Raw genomic sequence first — 15619 nt, forward strand, 5'->3', positions numbered from 1 at the left:
TTCAGGTGCAGGTTGAGTTGCTACTGACAGGACATTAAAAGGAGGTGGGCTTTCTGGCCTTTGACTTGTCCCTTTCAGGTACAGATGCACAGTTTGACTTCACTGGCCACTGCAGTGTGGCGTTGATCTTGGTGGCCTCCTGCCAGTGTTTCTCCATCCTTCTCATGACCTCTGTGTTCTGGGGCTCTGTTATAGTCAACTTACATTGTCTTGGCTGGAGATTGCTTTCCTGCAGGGTCCAGCCCAGTCTTGTGCAGATGGCTGCTGGCCCACCTGGAGGCCCCAACCTCACTTGTTCGGTTGGTGTGATTAGGTGGGGTGGTCTTCCCCAATCAGGATGAAGGGTTTAACCCTTTCAAACGGCAGTCTGGCCAAGTGTCTGTATTTAGTTGTGAGGCTAGATACGGGATACGATTTCTCACCCAGCCCCAGGTGACTTGAGGTGAAGGCTCCTTTGATTTGGTAACATTGCTTTGGTTGACATGCTGGGGACACAGAACGACACTGATGCCTTCAGTGTCTGCACATCCTGCCTGATAGTCCTGAAGGCAGATCTTCTGTCTTCAGTCTTTCGCTCACTGTTCACTGCTCACTGTTCACCTCAAGCAGGTCTTCAAGGTGTTTGCCTTTGCACAGGCTATATGGCTAGGACTCGTGCTTCAACCACTCAGAGAACTCCAACATGGTGTTGGTTGCTCCTGGGCCGCAGAGCATTGTGCGGCAGAATTCAGCTCTCATCTCTGGTGGCAGCTTGTTGAGGAATCGTGCAACATGTGAGCCGCATCTAAGTTCTGTGTCTCCCTCTGGGCCTAGGGTAGACACTTGCTATTTTCCGTAACACTAATTGGTGGGGCTGTCCAAACTTGTTGTTTAGTTGTCAATCGGGTCTCTGTTGCTGAAGTCGGGTCTAGGTGGTCTAGAAGATGAGTTAGTCAGGGGATATTAATACAATCTGGTAATACATTTCTTATCAAGAATTTTCTTCACCAATGTGTTTGGAAGGGTGTCTACTAACATATCCCACATTGCTTTATATTCAACCACCCTAGGGGAACCTTTGACAGCTGCTGAAAGTTGGGGTACCATCAACAACCTATATAAGGCAAAATGTTCATTATGCTTTAAGTAGCATGTGACATGTCAAACTAGGGAGTTTTCATGATTCTGAATGCATTCCAAACATTAGCTATGCACGAAGAACACTCCTTGGGCTGAAAACGGCCATAGCCGTCATCACAAAATGAGGTCAGCACATTTGGGCAAGTGGATATATGGCCGAATTTAGCCCAAGGGGTTTGACCCCTAGTTTGGCCATAGACTCCCTAGTTTGGCCATAGCCACTTGGTATGGTACCCAACTTTCAGCAGCTGTCAAAAATGTTCAATAGAAACCAATGTGGGATATGTTAGTAGACACCTTTACAAACACATTGGTGAAAGAATTCTTGGTAAGAAATGTATTCACAGATTTAACATTATTCTGATAATATTCACTGACTAAATTGGTAAAATAATAGCAGGTCCACCATTTTTGGAAATGGCTGCCATTGTCACAGGATAAATCTAAATAGTACAACTGTATTCCTCATCCTTGAAAATGTGGGATTAGTCACCAGAATCAAGATCCTAGGTGGTCTAGAACCTAAATCAGTTAAACTTGTCAACTCCGTCAGATGTTCGTCAACTCCGTCAGACGTTCGTCCCGTGATGTTTTTGTTAATTTCCAAAGAAATAGAAAATTCGATGTTAAATATTTTGTGCTTATGTATTGAAACACCAACTGAAATGATACATAATGATGTTTTTTTTTTTTTTTTACATGGTTTTCATGTTATAATATTGAAAATAAAGGTTGAAATGACGGATTTGAGAAATTGGATATTTCATAATAGTGTGATATTGGAACAAAACAATATTAAAATAATTGTATTACTTAACTTGATTACTGAAAGCCATTATAAGATAACTGAGGACTTTATATTATTGTTGAAATTATCAAATTCAATTAAAAGGGATTTTAGTGTGTCTGACGGAGTTGACAAGAATCAGGTATTAAGTGCATAAATGTCCCATTTTAGAAAGAAATGTTATGCGAAAAACCTGTTCCTTCTCAATATTGGTAGTTGAGACCTGTGTCTACAAATACATCTATTTGATTTGAATGTATCTTAAAAAAAAAAAAAATCTAGTTTGAAAAAAGTTTTGTCCCTTATCTCAAGAATGGGTGATGTATGTGAAATGTATATATATATATATATATTATATAGTTTTGGCAAAGACTTGGCAATATGTTTTCTTTAACATGATTCAAAATGAATGATGAGTGGCGGCGGTAGGGGGGTCCTAAATGGCCATGATGAATCCTAGGGAAACATGGAACTCAGTCTTCGTATATCTGCCACGTTTTCGCCCGTAGATATTGTAGGAAGTAAAAGGAGCTTGTAAAGTTGCGCCTGGCGAATACTCCTTTTCTTTTGCAGTGCATGACAAATAAATGGGACGAACAGGCATGGAGGGCGGCTCTGAGATCACACCATGGCACGGTAAGGCCCTTGCATCTTAAGGAACTGGATGATGAACGAGGGGCCTCCGGCCACTATTTGGGGTGGCAAGTGGCTCAGTGGACAGTTCTCGATGCTCATGATGGACAACTTGCTGCAGAGGGCCAGTTCGAACGGGAGGCTGTGCAGGTTGGGGTTGTCATTGAGGTACAGTTCCTCCAAGTTCTCCAGTGTACCTGGGGGAAAGACGTCATTTAGGGGCACATTCACACCTGTAGTGCGGTAGACTCAATTGGGGGGTGAAGTTGTAACATTCTTGCATTTTTTATTTGCTGCGTTTGGTTCACTTGTTTGCGTTCATTTGTCAACCGCACCAAATGTCACGCAGTTGAAACGGTAGCCCAGACGAATTATACCACAATGAGATAAATGCATTTATTTAGTTAATTTATATGATATTTATATAATAATTTATGTGTTTTTAGGCTACTATATTGTCCGTTTTATAAATGTAATTGTGCTGCAATTTTTTTATCATCATTATTACTCATGTCTTCCATGAGATTTGAAACTGGATTGAAATGTTCTTCCTCCTAAGAATGTATTTGCTATTTCGTCACATGACGGGCCACTGCGCTCCGAAAATAGCAGATCTACAAGCTCACACCATGTCGAGGATACAGCACATTGTGTGACCCGTCGACGTGCGACCCGTTGTTGCTTCACCATCGAGCTTTACCGGGGTACTACGCAACAGATTAATTCATAGTATCTTATCTCTACAGTAGAGGCTCTAGGCTACTGTTGCTTGTCTATGAATACTGTTTGATTAGGATCACGGAAAACCCCCTTTGGCTTTCTCAGATTTTTATGAGAGCTACTAGTCTCTGTTAGCTTCTTGAGCCATGCAGCCTAACAAAGTATGCATACTTAATATATTAAACACTAATGTTGCTAAGGATGTACAGTATATACACGACCTGGGAATCAAAACCACGGGATGCTAAGGATGTGTACAGACATCCTAAGCAATGTTCCCAACGCGCACACGCACGGCTAAGGAACGACCCGTGCAGAACAAATCTGTGTAGCGCACATGAACAACACCAGAGATAGATTTGTGGATTGTAGTTGTGATTCCAAGTGGTTTGATTCTTTTGCGTTACTGTGTTTGCCTAACTACCCCCACTTTGCACACACACACACACACACACACGCCTCCTCCACATGCACAGACAGAGTAAACAGAGGGCACTTTAGCCCACATGCTGCCTACTAGTGTAGCTAATCTAGCTATCCGGTCAGACTGCAACTGCAAGAATTACTCACAACAAAATAATGTATTGTACCGTCTCAAGGGGACAGTTTAAAAATGCGGCGGTCCTATGTGCATTAATGTTGGTCGGACTTGGTCCGGCTGGTTTCAGTTTGTCCAACAGGAAACAGTGTGGCTGTCCAACAGTCCATAAGGAGGAGGCGGATGGCAGGAGGAGATATCCATATATTCTAGCCTACCAAAACAAACATAAATGTACCACCAAAACGCAATGTTCGGTCTTCATTTCTGACTTCAGCATGCAATATAAACACGACTTAGAGAGACTAGCGTGACCAGCCTGAGGTAAGAACGGAAGATTTAATATGCCTCCTAGTTTTGGGGGGGGGATGAGATGTGGGGCTTTTCAGAATAAAATCCGCCATATCTGCTGGCACCTAGCACCTTTATTTTGAAGAATTATCAGACAAAAATAGTTTTAAATAAATTATAGGTAGGTTGCTCTCTCTCTTTACAGGGTTCGACAGTCATTCACAACAGAGAGATGTGTTGTGAGCTTGTAGATTGGCTATTTTGAGGTGCGTACAACATTATTTCTCTTTGTTTTGAGTGATTGATTATTGATCAAATCAAGTGTTGCAGTAGAGTTGTGCAGAGCTGCCAACCTGCACACATTTTGTGTACCAACCACGCAATTCTAGGTGTCTATACGCCGCCTAGAATTGCGTGGTTGGTACACAAAATGTGTGCAGGTTGGCAGCTCTGGTTGTGGGTTCCATGAATCAGAACCCACAAAGTGTTACGTAACTTTAGAGGAGCACATTGTACCACGTACTTTGATGTCACAATGCTTACTACCTGGTATGAAAATTGTAAAATGCTTACATTTGGCAGGTTTGTATGTGCATGACAATAAAGCAGTAAAAACACCACTCAACATCCCACCCCACCCCACAGAGATGGGTGACAAGGGGAGCAGCATGCTTTCTCGAAGCCTAGGGTACAACTTGCATAGATACTGTATGACTAGAGTTATGACAAGCACACTAACCATTTTAAATGTGTTCTGCCATCTTGTTAAGAAAAGACTCAAGATTTAACTGTTGCTAAGGGCGACCAGAATCCCCACAAGACACAGTTGTTATTATTAACTCTTGGGCCTAGTTTGAGTACACTAAAAATAAACACTTCCTTACCTCCCTCCTCCTTCCATCCCTTTTAATCTCTGACTAAACAGCAGCCACTAAACCCAGTCAGAGATCACTCACAGCACAGCAAGGTCAAAAATAAAGTGGGCAGAGCAGACATTATCCGGTTAAGGACCATGTGAGCAGGCCTTTAGTTTTAAGTAGCCAAGGGGATTGGATGGGTATTTACCAATTTCTTCAGGTAGGTGTTGCAACAGGTTCTCTCCCAGACCCAGGTGTGTCAAGTTGGTGAGGTGGCCAATGCCTCTGGGTAATGTGGTCAGCTGATTATTGGTCAACACAAGTTTCTGCAGAATAGATATGGGTAAGATGTCAATAATGTGCCACTTACTTGACCTTACTTAAAAACACATAAGCTACCACATCCCAGTATTGATGTAAACGGTCCTGCTACAATTAGACCATAAAGGAGTAACTGTAACTTTAAAAAATGTACACACTGCTACAAGTGAGAGCACTCCAGAATACCATTACATGCGTTATGTAAACAATGATGCAACAACATAACCGTTGCTGTCGGGAGGAAACCACCTAACTCCATAAATCAGTGCTATTGGTTAGAACGACACTGAACCAATGAAAAGTAGTAAAAAGTACTCAGACGTTATTTTTAAATGAACATTTTGGAGTTAGGTGGTTTCTTCCCGACAGCAGAAATATCCTGATATTGGCAGGTGAAGACCTCAGCAGTTTGTTATTTTACCATTTCTGGACACATTGTAGTGCATTATCAGCATATATATATAATTATATATATACCATATCCACTTACAAAAAGTTAGTATTTGAGGAAAAACAGCCAAGCAAAAGCAGTGCAACTACTTTTTATTTGGTCTTCCAGACAGCTGTTATACTTGTGTTTAAATACTTGTGTTTAATCAATACTGGTCAATGATTAAACTATTTATTGGGACTATGTGAGTTGCAACAAACATCCGATAATAAAGCACACCTGCTTGCCAATCAGAAACAAATATTTTCCATAGGCCATGGTAAAAGTAGGTATAATTAAGATTCAATAAAAGGTAATTCAGCATCTTCAAATGATAATAGAACAGCGCAAGTAACACACAATGACACTCAATTGCCAAAGGTTTTGATATTTTGGTTGCATTTTAATTTAGGTGATCCATGATTCCCACCCTATGACAAAAGCAAGTAGTTTGGCAATTTTGGCACCCTGTTCAAAATTTCTAAAATGTTAAAATGAATTTTAACATTTTAGAAAAATTTATTTGTATTTATTTGAGTATGTACTTTGTCCACCACTGATTATTTGAAAGAGAACTTAGGGTAACTGTGTCATACCTGTAAATCTTTAAGGTAGGCAATTTCATTGGGGAGGGATTCCAACTTATTTTCCTCTAGGTCGAGCTCTCGTAGTTTCCTCAAGTTCCCAATACCATGTGGTAACTTCTTCAGAAGATTGTTGGACAATATTAGCACCTGTTAAGACATAAGTTTTTACAATTACACACATTAAAAATAAAGACAAAAAACTAAATTCCCAGTGTTAACTGTGTATAGTTGCACTCAATGTTGGTATGTGGTTTATAGCAGGCTTGTCTCTTTTACCAAATGTAAATAGCTTTTTTATAAATGCCTGGACAATGATTATGGCACTTTTTCTCTTTTTAATTTGTCTAAGGGCTTGAAATTGCACCGACTTCTAGATAATACATCTCAACAAGTAGTCTATAGTCTAAGTAGAGATTCTCGATAAAAAAAAAAATATATATATATATATATATATGTGTGTTTGCAGCTTATGTCTTAGTTATACCAGCATATACAGCATTGTTGCTGTGAAGTTGATTTTACTAAGAGACTAACTGCTATTTCCCTTTGGCAAAGACATACAGATAGGGAGACCGTCAGGGGGAGGGTGGTGGGCGATACAAGTGGTAGGTGTTGACAAAGTCAGAAACAGTATTTTTAGGGCTGTTGGATGCGTCGACAGAAATACAGCTTTTTAACATCTAAATGTACACTTTTTGGAAGAAAATAAAATTTGGATAAACAGCAATAGCCTAGAAAGATCATTATCTAGGAGGAAACGGGCCTGTGACATGCCATCTTGTAAAAACAGTTTCACAACATTGCTGTAAATTAAGATGTTTCTCAAATATATCCAAGTTTCACACATCCTTCACAAGTCTCACTTTGCATTTTCCTGTACTCAGACAATTAGCGGTTGGCATTGGCAGGATTGGCATCTAAAGGGGGGGGCATTTTCAAGATGGTCAAAAACGGACAAAACGACTCAAAATGCATTGCCGTGTGAGATAGTACATTGGCTACTTTTGCTATAGGGCTCAAATGCTACATAACAGTGATGTATAAAAAATGTGTACACTTGCAACAGATGGCAAAAGTGGGTTGAGTACAAGAGAAATTAGGCCTCACCTCAATAGAAACAAGGCCACACACGTCCTCTGGAATCTTAGTCAACTGATTGGTGGCCAGGTTCAGTTCTACCATGCTGGTCCAAGTGCCAAAATCCAGTGGTAAAGACGTTAACTGGTTGTCCTGAGGGTAAGAAACAAAACAAACGAAAATATATGCTTATTATTAACCACTCTTTTTGGACATGAAAAACTAAAAACGTGTTTGCTGAAAATAGCCTATCTACAAGTTCACAAAGAGATTTGGTGCCATGTGAGCTAGGCTGACCCTTGGTATTTCTTATTGTGAGTCATGGTAATTAAAAATCACACCTGTGTGAACTGAGTGGTGCAACTCCCCTCTCTCTAGTACACAAGTACACACACACCTTCATGTTGAGCTTGCTCAGCACTTTGGCCCTGGAGAAGATGCCAAAAGGGATCTTGTTGATGCGGTTGTGCTCCATGTTGAGGGAGTAGATGGTAGAGAACTGTGAGGGCCCACCCACAGGATACGATTGAAAGCAGTTCCTCGCCAGCGTCAGGCTGGTCAGGTTCACCAAGCTTGACAGGAGGCCCTGGTCACAATGGCAGACAGAAGAAATACAAAGCAGAAAAACAGGGTGATCAGCAAGCTCCGGACAAAGGACACAAATTCTCACTTTTGCTCAGAGATAAGGTATCAAAGTCAAACACAATACGAATGGCAATTGGAAAGCAAGAAATGTGTGCCAAACATATAAAGCATATATTTGTATCTATCAACGAAGCAATCAACCACTTAAGTTAGTTTGATTAAGCACTGCACCCCTAAGTGTTGCTACATGTTATACTGCTGAGAAGTAGAAGTCCTACATTACATAGTCAATTATCCATTTAGACCTGAAGCCGATTAAAAATAATAATCTTCTAAACCCTAACAGTTTTCTGAAAAACGTATCAGTGGTGCTCAAACTTTTTGTCAAGGACCACAGAATTATCTGCATTTGGCTGCCGACCCCCATCTTGTTCCAGGGACCCCCCCCCAGAAGCAAAGATAGGAGTTAAAAACATTCGCTGTGAAAGAATATATATCCTAAGATTTGCACGCGTTTCATGATTTTTCCAAAAATAGCAGATCTACAAGCTCGTATCATGGCACAGAGTGCCGCGCTACGAGCTTGTAGATATTTCAACAGCTAAAGTTTAAAATAATGGTTGGAGTAGTGAACAGCTATAAGGTGACAGACGCATCCTCAGGTCTAAATGGGTTAAATCACAAAACAACTCTCTACTCACCTCTGGTAACACCGAGATGTTGTTGTTTTCTAGGTTTAGTTCCTCCAGTTCTCTGCACTTGGCTAGCGATCTGGGGATGGCTGACAATCGGTTGTACCTCAGACCTAAACGATTTATGCTTGACAGATTGCCTACAATTGAAAGCACCAAATAAAAAATTCAATAAATAAATAAAAAGACAGATTTCTTCTATGTCATTTTTTCTATAAAGAGATGCAAAAGGCTCCAAGTAGAGTTTTTAGAGTATATGACAAAGGCCCATCTAAGATATATATATATATTTTAATACACAATATAGGAAGCAGACACTTAGACATAAATCATCTTACCTATAGTCTCTGGGAGGTCCAAGAGCTCGTTGTGCTGTAAGTCAAGGTTAGTTATCTGTGTGCAGTTGCCAATCTCCTTCGGTAGGTGCTCCAACTGGTTGTGGGCTACATCCAGAGTGATGAGGTTACATAGCTCTCCTGCAAGAACAAGACACAGACATTTACTACATACGCATCTCATTCCTTTAACCCTTAACCTTACTTGATTTATCTCACTCCTTCTCTGTGCTCCATCAGCAGAAACACCTAGCCAACATGTAGAGTAAATGTAAAGGAATTTGTAATGGCTATGTGGGTACGGAGACATGTTTAGAGCCTCACAGCAAACACGTTCATACACATTGTGCCAACAACAGGACAAATACTCACACATTACACATAACAGCACAAGATGAATTATATAGACATTTTACAAATCAATTCACATACACATCACATGTGGCCCGCTATAGTATAGTCAGTGACTGATGGTGTCAAAAGAATAATATCAAAACATGGCTAGTATTTACATGCCAAAGAATCTAGGCAAGGCAGTCAAACTAATCTCCCTCCCTAGTTTTCACTCACCAATCTCCGCCGGCAGCTGTTTAATCTTGTTCTCACGGATGCTGAGCATGGTGAGCTTGGACAGGTTTCGGATGTCCTTCTCCACCGCCGTGATGCGGTTGAAGCGCAGGTAGAGCGTGGTCAACGACGTCACCCGGTACACGACGGCCGGGATCTCCCGCAGCTTGTTGTGCCGTAGGTCCAGCATCCGCAGCTTCTTCAGGGAGTCCAGCGAGTCGGGCAGGCTGGTCAGGGAGTTCTCGCTCAGGGCCAAGGTGACCAGGCCCGAGAGACAGCCCACCTCGGCGGGAAGGCTCTGCAGCTTGTTGCTGTACAGGTAGAGTTCGGCCAGCTGCGTCAGCTCTTTGATGGAGGTGGGCAGCATGTGAATGGACCGTTTGGACAGGTCCAGCCTCATGGAGTTCTCCTCCCGGCACTTATTGAGCTCTTTGATCACCTCAGCATTGCTGGACTTTTTGCGGGTACCCGGTGCTGGGTTGGGCCGCTTTATCGTGTTGTCGACGGAGAAGGCGACAGCCGGCGGTGCGCTGTTTGGGTCCTTCTTTCCTTCTTTGGCATCTTTCCCTTTGGTCTTGGGCTCCTTGCCACCTTCCTTGCCTAAACTGGCGAGAGCCTTGGCCTCCTTTTCCCTTTCTTTCCCAACCGGACCACCTTTGGGGTCTTTCTCCTTTGAGTCTTTCTCTTTGCCTAAAGTACTACTCATGTTGATGATATCGGGGCCCCTGCAGACTCACTCATGGGAGTCTCTCTTGTCAGGTTGCGTGTTCAAGTAAAAAATAAAAATAAAAAGGACTCAGACAGCCTGGGCTTTTACAGAAGGATATGTTGATACATACCTGTGTGGGCTTAAGAGTATCCTCCAAAGTTAAAAGGTTTTATAATAAAAAGGGTTTATCTTGCCGTTGACACTTCGTTTTTCTGTTAAAATGCCATTAGAGAAAAAATCCTTTCAATTAGCTGGACTGTGGCAGCCCTGGGCCACATACTTGTTTGAACCAGAAAATCCCTGGGCCTTCAGCTAAAATGAGTTCCAGCCACAAAGGTCATCAAAGTTCTCATCCTTTTGGGCTTTGCTGTTGAGAAAGAAAATATGAGTCAGCTCGAAATCATCACAATAAATACGCTGTCTACATATAAACATCAACAGTCAACACAAAGCTTGATAGTGGAATCAGGACCTTGAATATCAAAGTTTTTCCAGTGACTCTCTAAGAAAACCTGTTGAGTCAGACAAAACCTCTCAACAACTTTCTCATACTAAATAAACATGGCATGGCGGTGTTGGCACTAGTTCAACCTTATAGCCCCACCTAAACATACTTTCAGCCCTTTAGTGTTCTCAATCAAGTCCATGAACTACAATCATGTAGAATATTTACGCCCAAAAGAAATTCAGACCAAAAGAGAGAACACTTAACAGGACAAACTGCGCCAGCATGTCTTTGGCAGCCTATCTGTTTAGTCTCTGTGGCTGTTGTACGGTACCGTTCAGTGTTTGTCTATGTAAAGCTCTCCAACACTAGTACAAGCTAAGCCATAGCACAGAAAAGGCAAGCTTGGCTCAGGATCAGAGCTAAGTGAAAAGGTTAGGACTGCTGAGAGTAATCTTTAGAAGCAGCCTTCAAAGCCCAGCCTCCCCGCGACTGCAGGTCATAAGACCTTTTAGGTGAAAAAAGGAGTCGATAGCAGCATCCCCTTATTATGATGACATACTGGACAGCATATTCTGTGCAATCACTGATTCACAGAAATAAGGACGTCAAAAACTGGATCTAACAGGCCAATCTGTGTCCAATAAAATTTGCACAATATATATATAACAGCCTAATTGAGAATAACCAGGCAGACCACATATCTCAGGGACTATAAAACAAACTGTGCAAGCTGCTTCCTTTTAAGGCTCGTCTCTATATGGGCCCACACTGCTGCACTAACGTTTAACCACTTAAACCCTCTATACTTAGTAAACTAGTGGACATGAGTTGCTTTTAGAGGCGCTCCGTTCTTTTTGGAACGGATCCCGATCACCGATTGCTTTTTTCACGATATGCCGATACCGAACTCGAGCTTGTGCGCAAGGGGAATATTTTCATATTTCCAAAATTATTATTATGCCCCACGTCAAAACTGTTCCCGTGTGTGTGTGTGTGGGGAGGAAGGCCCGTCACAAAGATGCAAAATGACTTTTATACCACTTAAATGTTTCTCCGGATCGGGTAAATTGCCTGATCCGAGTCATTTGAAGTGAAAATCGGACGATCATTGATCTTGGTTGACTCTTTTCCCCCTCTACAACTAATCTCTTTGCCAAAAATTGAAGATCTGCAAGCTTACAAAGCATTGCAACACGTTGTGAGCTTGTGAATCTGATATTTCTGGCTCAAGTGATTATCTATAGTCATTTCATATTTGCTTTCAAATATTCTCCTACCCCTTCTCATCTTAAATGCTTTCAAATATTCTCCTACTTCTCAATGTAAAAAAGTGAACACTAATAAGAGTAGGTCTGTCACAAATAATCACTAATACGGTAGAATAACAGTCAGTAGGCCTGTCACAAATAACCATTACATGGCTTAATCGCCATTATTTGAGATAATCGTAATTTTTCCATAATTGACAATCATTTCCATTTTCCAAACAATAGCATAAATAGCAGATTTACAAGCTTGTTTGTAGATCGGCTATTCTGACTATTTAATCGCAATCAATTAACCATCAACAAAGATTTCAGCCGTAAACAATTAAGTAAGTTTAGTGCAATACCAAATAGTCACTAGTAGTACTAGTAAGTGTGTGTAGATACTGTACTTTTTCTTTTATCAGCATTAGTACTGAGAGTGTTACTTGTTTGTATATACTACCAAAAAGACTTTGCTGGCATGTTTGTCCTCCCAGTTGTTAAAACAAAGGATTAGCCAAACCCAACCCATACATGTGTTCTTAACTACCGGTACATCTTTCAAATGTGGCCAAATACTATACAGTAGATTATTATAAAAGGTAGCAGCAGTGACTGGATTTAATAGAAAAACAGAAAGATGGAAGCCAGGTGGGATAACTTACTTTCACATTTTACACCTGTGAAAATGCACGAAAATGTGGGGCCACCAGTTCATTCAACATGTATTCATTATGAGGAACAATGATAGGAACCAATCTTTCACAGAGTGAGACCCTATCAGAATAGGAAGTAGGTCGATTCTGGTGGTTCGATTTAAACCACTTGCTATGCAGATTGTTATTCACAGCACAAATTAAGTCACAAAAGAAAAATCTATTAATTTGAATTTTGAAGTTGAAATCGCAGATCAATGATTGCATCTCGTGAAAATGTTACACCTGAAGAATAGAATATACCTCCCAATGACGCATTTAGTTTCATTTTAGGTTTATTTCTGCATTTAGAATGAATTGTTCATCATAAACAAAGTTTATGATGAATTCAAAGCTGTGAATAATAAGTGTAAGAAGCTATTCTACACTGTAATTCTACCATTACTGTGACAGTCAATCTCACACTTTCATGTTGTAGGCTTTGACAGTGCCTACTTGGGAGTGTGAGATCCATATGGAACAGAGTAAGCAGAAACACATAAGTGATGTTGACATTATATGATTCGTGTGAACAATTGAGGAACATCGTTGTGATGAGATTAGACTTTAGGGCAAAGACAGAGTTGGGTATTATTCAGCTATTCAGAACTGGGAGCTAAACTGTGAAGACTAGTATACTAGACCAGGCTTTGAAAAATCTAATGTCCATCCATTGACATCAGCCTATCCATGGCATCATGGCACTTGGCTTGGGTATTTTAACCACTGGCCACTGTATGGAACAGCATACATTTCCATTGGGCAGTGTCAGTGCATACACTGGCCTATTGGTCATCGATCTTTAGCAGATGAGTCTGTTTTTTCCATTACAACTTCTGTTGGTCTAATTATTAAAAAAATAAACAATTCTGAAAAAATAAAACACCTGTGTCAACAGTGTTAATGAATCAAAGTTACAATGTCTTATTGACACAAAGGGTACACGGTCCTGCTACGTTTCATGTTGTCACTTGAATACAGTTGCAAATGCCAACAAATCTTGAATTGGTGACAAAATAAACAGCTAGGCAAACGGGAAAATGATCCAGCATGCCTGTGATTGTTTTATAGTGAAGATAAAATGAAAGCATGAAGTGGCACCGTGACCTGCCTATCCGTGCAAGAATCAAGGCATTCAAATTGCGTGGCTATTCTGGTTAATCGTGCCAATGACAAAGCCATGGAACGAGGATTATCGAGAAAGTCACGTTAAACGCCTCAGATTTAATTGGCACAGACAGAAACAAAGACCATAACGAAGACGGGGGGTTTGTACGTCCACCTCCATCATGCAATGTGCAACAACATTACACGTAAAATCTCATCTAGCTAACGTTAGCTAGCCAAAAGAAGAAGAAGAAAACAACAGTAGGGAACTAACATTAGCTACACCTTTATGTAAAACAATGTTACCGTCAGAGAGGAGGTGTCATTTGGAATAATAACGCCCGACCATCACAATTATTAACGACGCTGTTAAGTTTAGCTGTGGTTAAAATGACAGTGACAACAAGGCAGGAAATCAAACGGCTGCTAAACGTCAACAGTGAAGCAAAATGCTAGCTAGCTAGCGACATTAGCCAACTAGTAGCTACCTTCTTTTTTTTTTGCCAAGCCTTCTTCTGTCAATTTCCATCTGCAGACAGGCCGCCACGAATAAAACAACAACAACACCACCATCAACACGCAAACACAATTGTGTCGTCGTTGTTGTTGTTGGTAAATAAACAAGTTGTCAGACAGTCATCATCCATTTCCAAAAACGACATTAGCTTTGCCGTTACGGGTTCTTCCCCCCCCCACCAACCACCACCACAGTCGCGCTAGCTTAGCCGTTTCGCCCGACAGACAGACAAAAAACAGAAACAAGAAATGACGCGGATTCAGCCAGAATGACGTGTTTTCGTCCTAAAAAAAAAAAAAAACTAGTGTGAACGCAGAGAGTCACGTAGAGTCGTCGACACTTATATCGGCCGATTATACGGGTCGTTTTGCTGTCGTGTTATGGTCGTGAGAGAGACCGAACGGGAGGTTGTTGTCACCAAAAAAAAAAAAAAAACATATTTAGGCCGCGCGAGGCGAGCAGCAGCAGCAGCTGTCAGTCGGGGCTGAGACGCCGTAGAGATGCCGCCGCGTCGCGTCGCGGCCACACAACACAATACTAATGCGACATGATCGGCGACAGACTATAGACACCCTCCCCACACACACAAACTGTACACACGTCGGAGGACGACGGTGTCGCTCGCCGACAAGAAAAGGTAACCACATTAATCTCACAACAAAGCCAAGGCGTCGCATCCGTTGTGAGCTTGTTGTGGATCTAGTGCTCTTGTCGGCAAGCGACGACAACTGGCTGTACTTCAACATCTTCACCCCCACCACCATCATCACCTATTTGCTGTGTATTAGTGCGTGCTGATGATACAGAAAAGAAGGCTACACGTTCATCTGGAAACAAACACACATACATACACAACACAGCGGCCATTCCGACCAAACTGAACAAAAGAGTGCTCTTCTCTTCTTCCCTCTCTCTCCCGCAAAATGACATTGCCGCGGCCGTCAGCATCAAAACACACTGCACACACACACAGAGCACGGCAGCGTGACGGTGTGATTTGAAGCATTAGTTGAAGGAAGCAGGGGAAAACATTGATTGGTTTGTGTGTAGTGTGACAATAGATCGTCTACTTTACCTTCAGAGGTGTGACTCCGCCATCCTTTGCTTTGCTTTGCTTTGCTTCCTCCCCTGCCCTCTCTCTCTCTCTTTTCCTTACCGCTGTTGCTCTCTCTCCGGTCCCCTCCCTCTCTCTACCACCACCACATTGCGTCACTATGCACGCCGCCTAACCAATGGAGGATCACGAGACAAAAAGGTATACCGCGGACCGTAGACAGTTTTTTGATGATAATAATAATAATAAATAATAATATGAATAAGGGTAATAATAATGTGGATAGCAGTCATAGAACCATAA

At 41.5% G+C, this 15619-nt stretch overlaps 1 protein-coding gene across 1 annotated transcript; it reads right to left on the minus strand.

Moving 5' to 3' along the window:
• Positions 1–2232: 2232 nt before the first annotated feature.
• On the minus strand, positions 2233–15440 carry shoc2 (SHOC2 leucine rich repeat scaffold protein). Its single transcript, XM_083764805.1, has 9 exons — positions 15338–15440; positions 9543–10615; positions 8976–9113; positions 8647–8777; positions 7758–7946; positions 7391–7513; positions 6293–6430; positions 5154–5271; positions 2233–2736 (listed from the first exon to the last, which is right to left on the minus strand). Exons 2-9 carry the CDS (start codon positions 10243–10245, stop codon positions 2528–2530), a joined length of 1749 nt encoding a protein of 582 aa, XP_083620931.1. The 5' UTR covers positions 10246–10615; positions 15338–15440; the 3' UTR covers positions 2233–2527.
• Positions 15441–15619: the final 179 nt, after the last annotated feature.

The sequence above is a fragment of the Protomyctophum parallelum genome (assembly GCF_964188405.1).
Source record: "Protomyctophum parallelum genome assembly, chromosome: 5".
NCBI classification, from domain to species: Eukaryota; Metazoa; Chordata; class Actinopteri; order Myctophiformes; family Myctophidae; genus Protomyctophum; species Protomyctophum parallelum.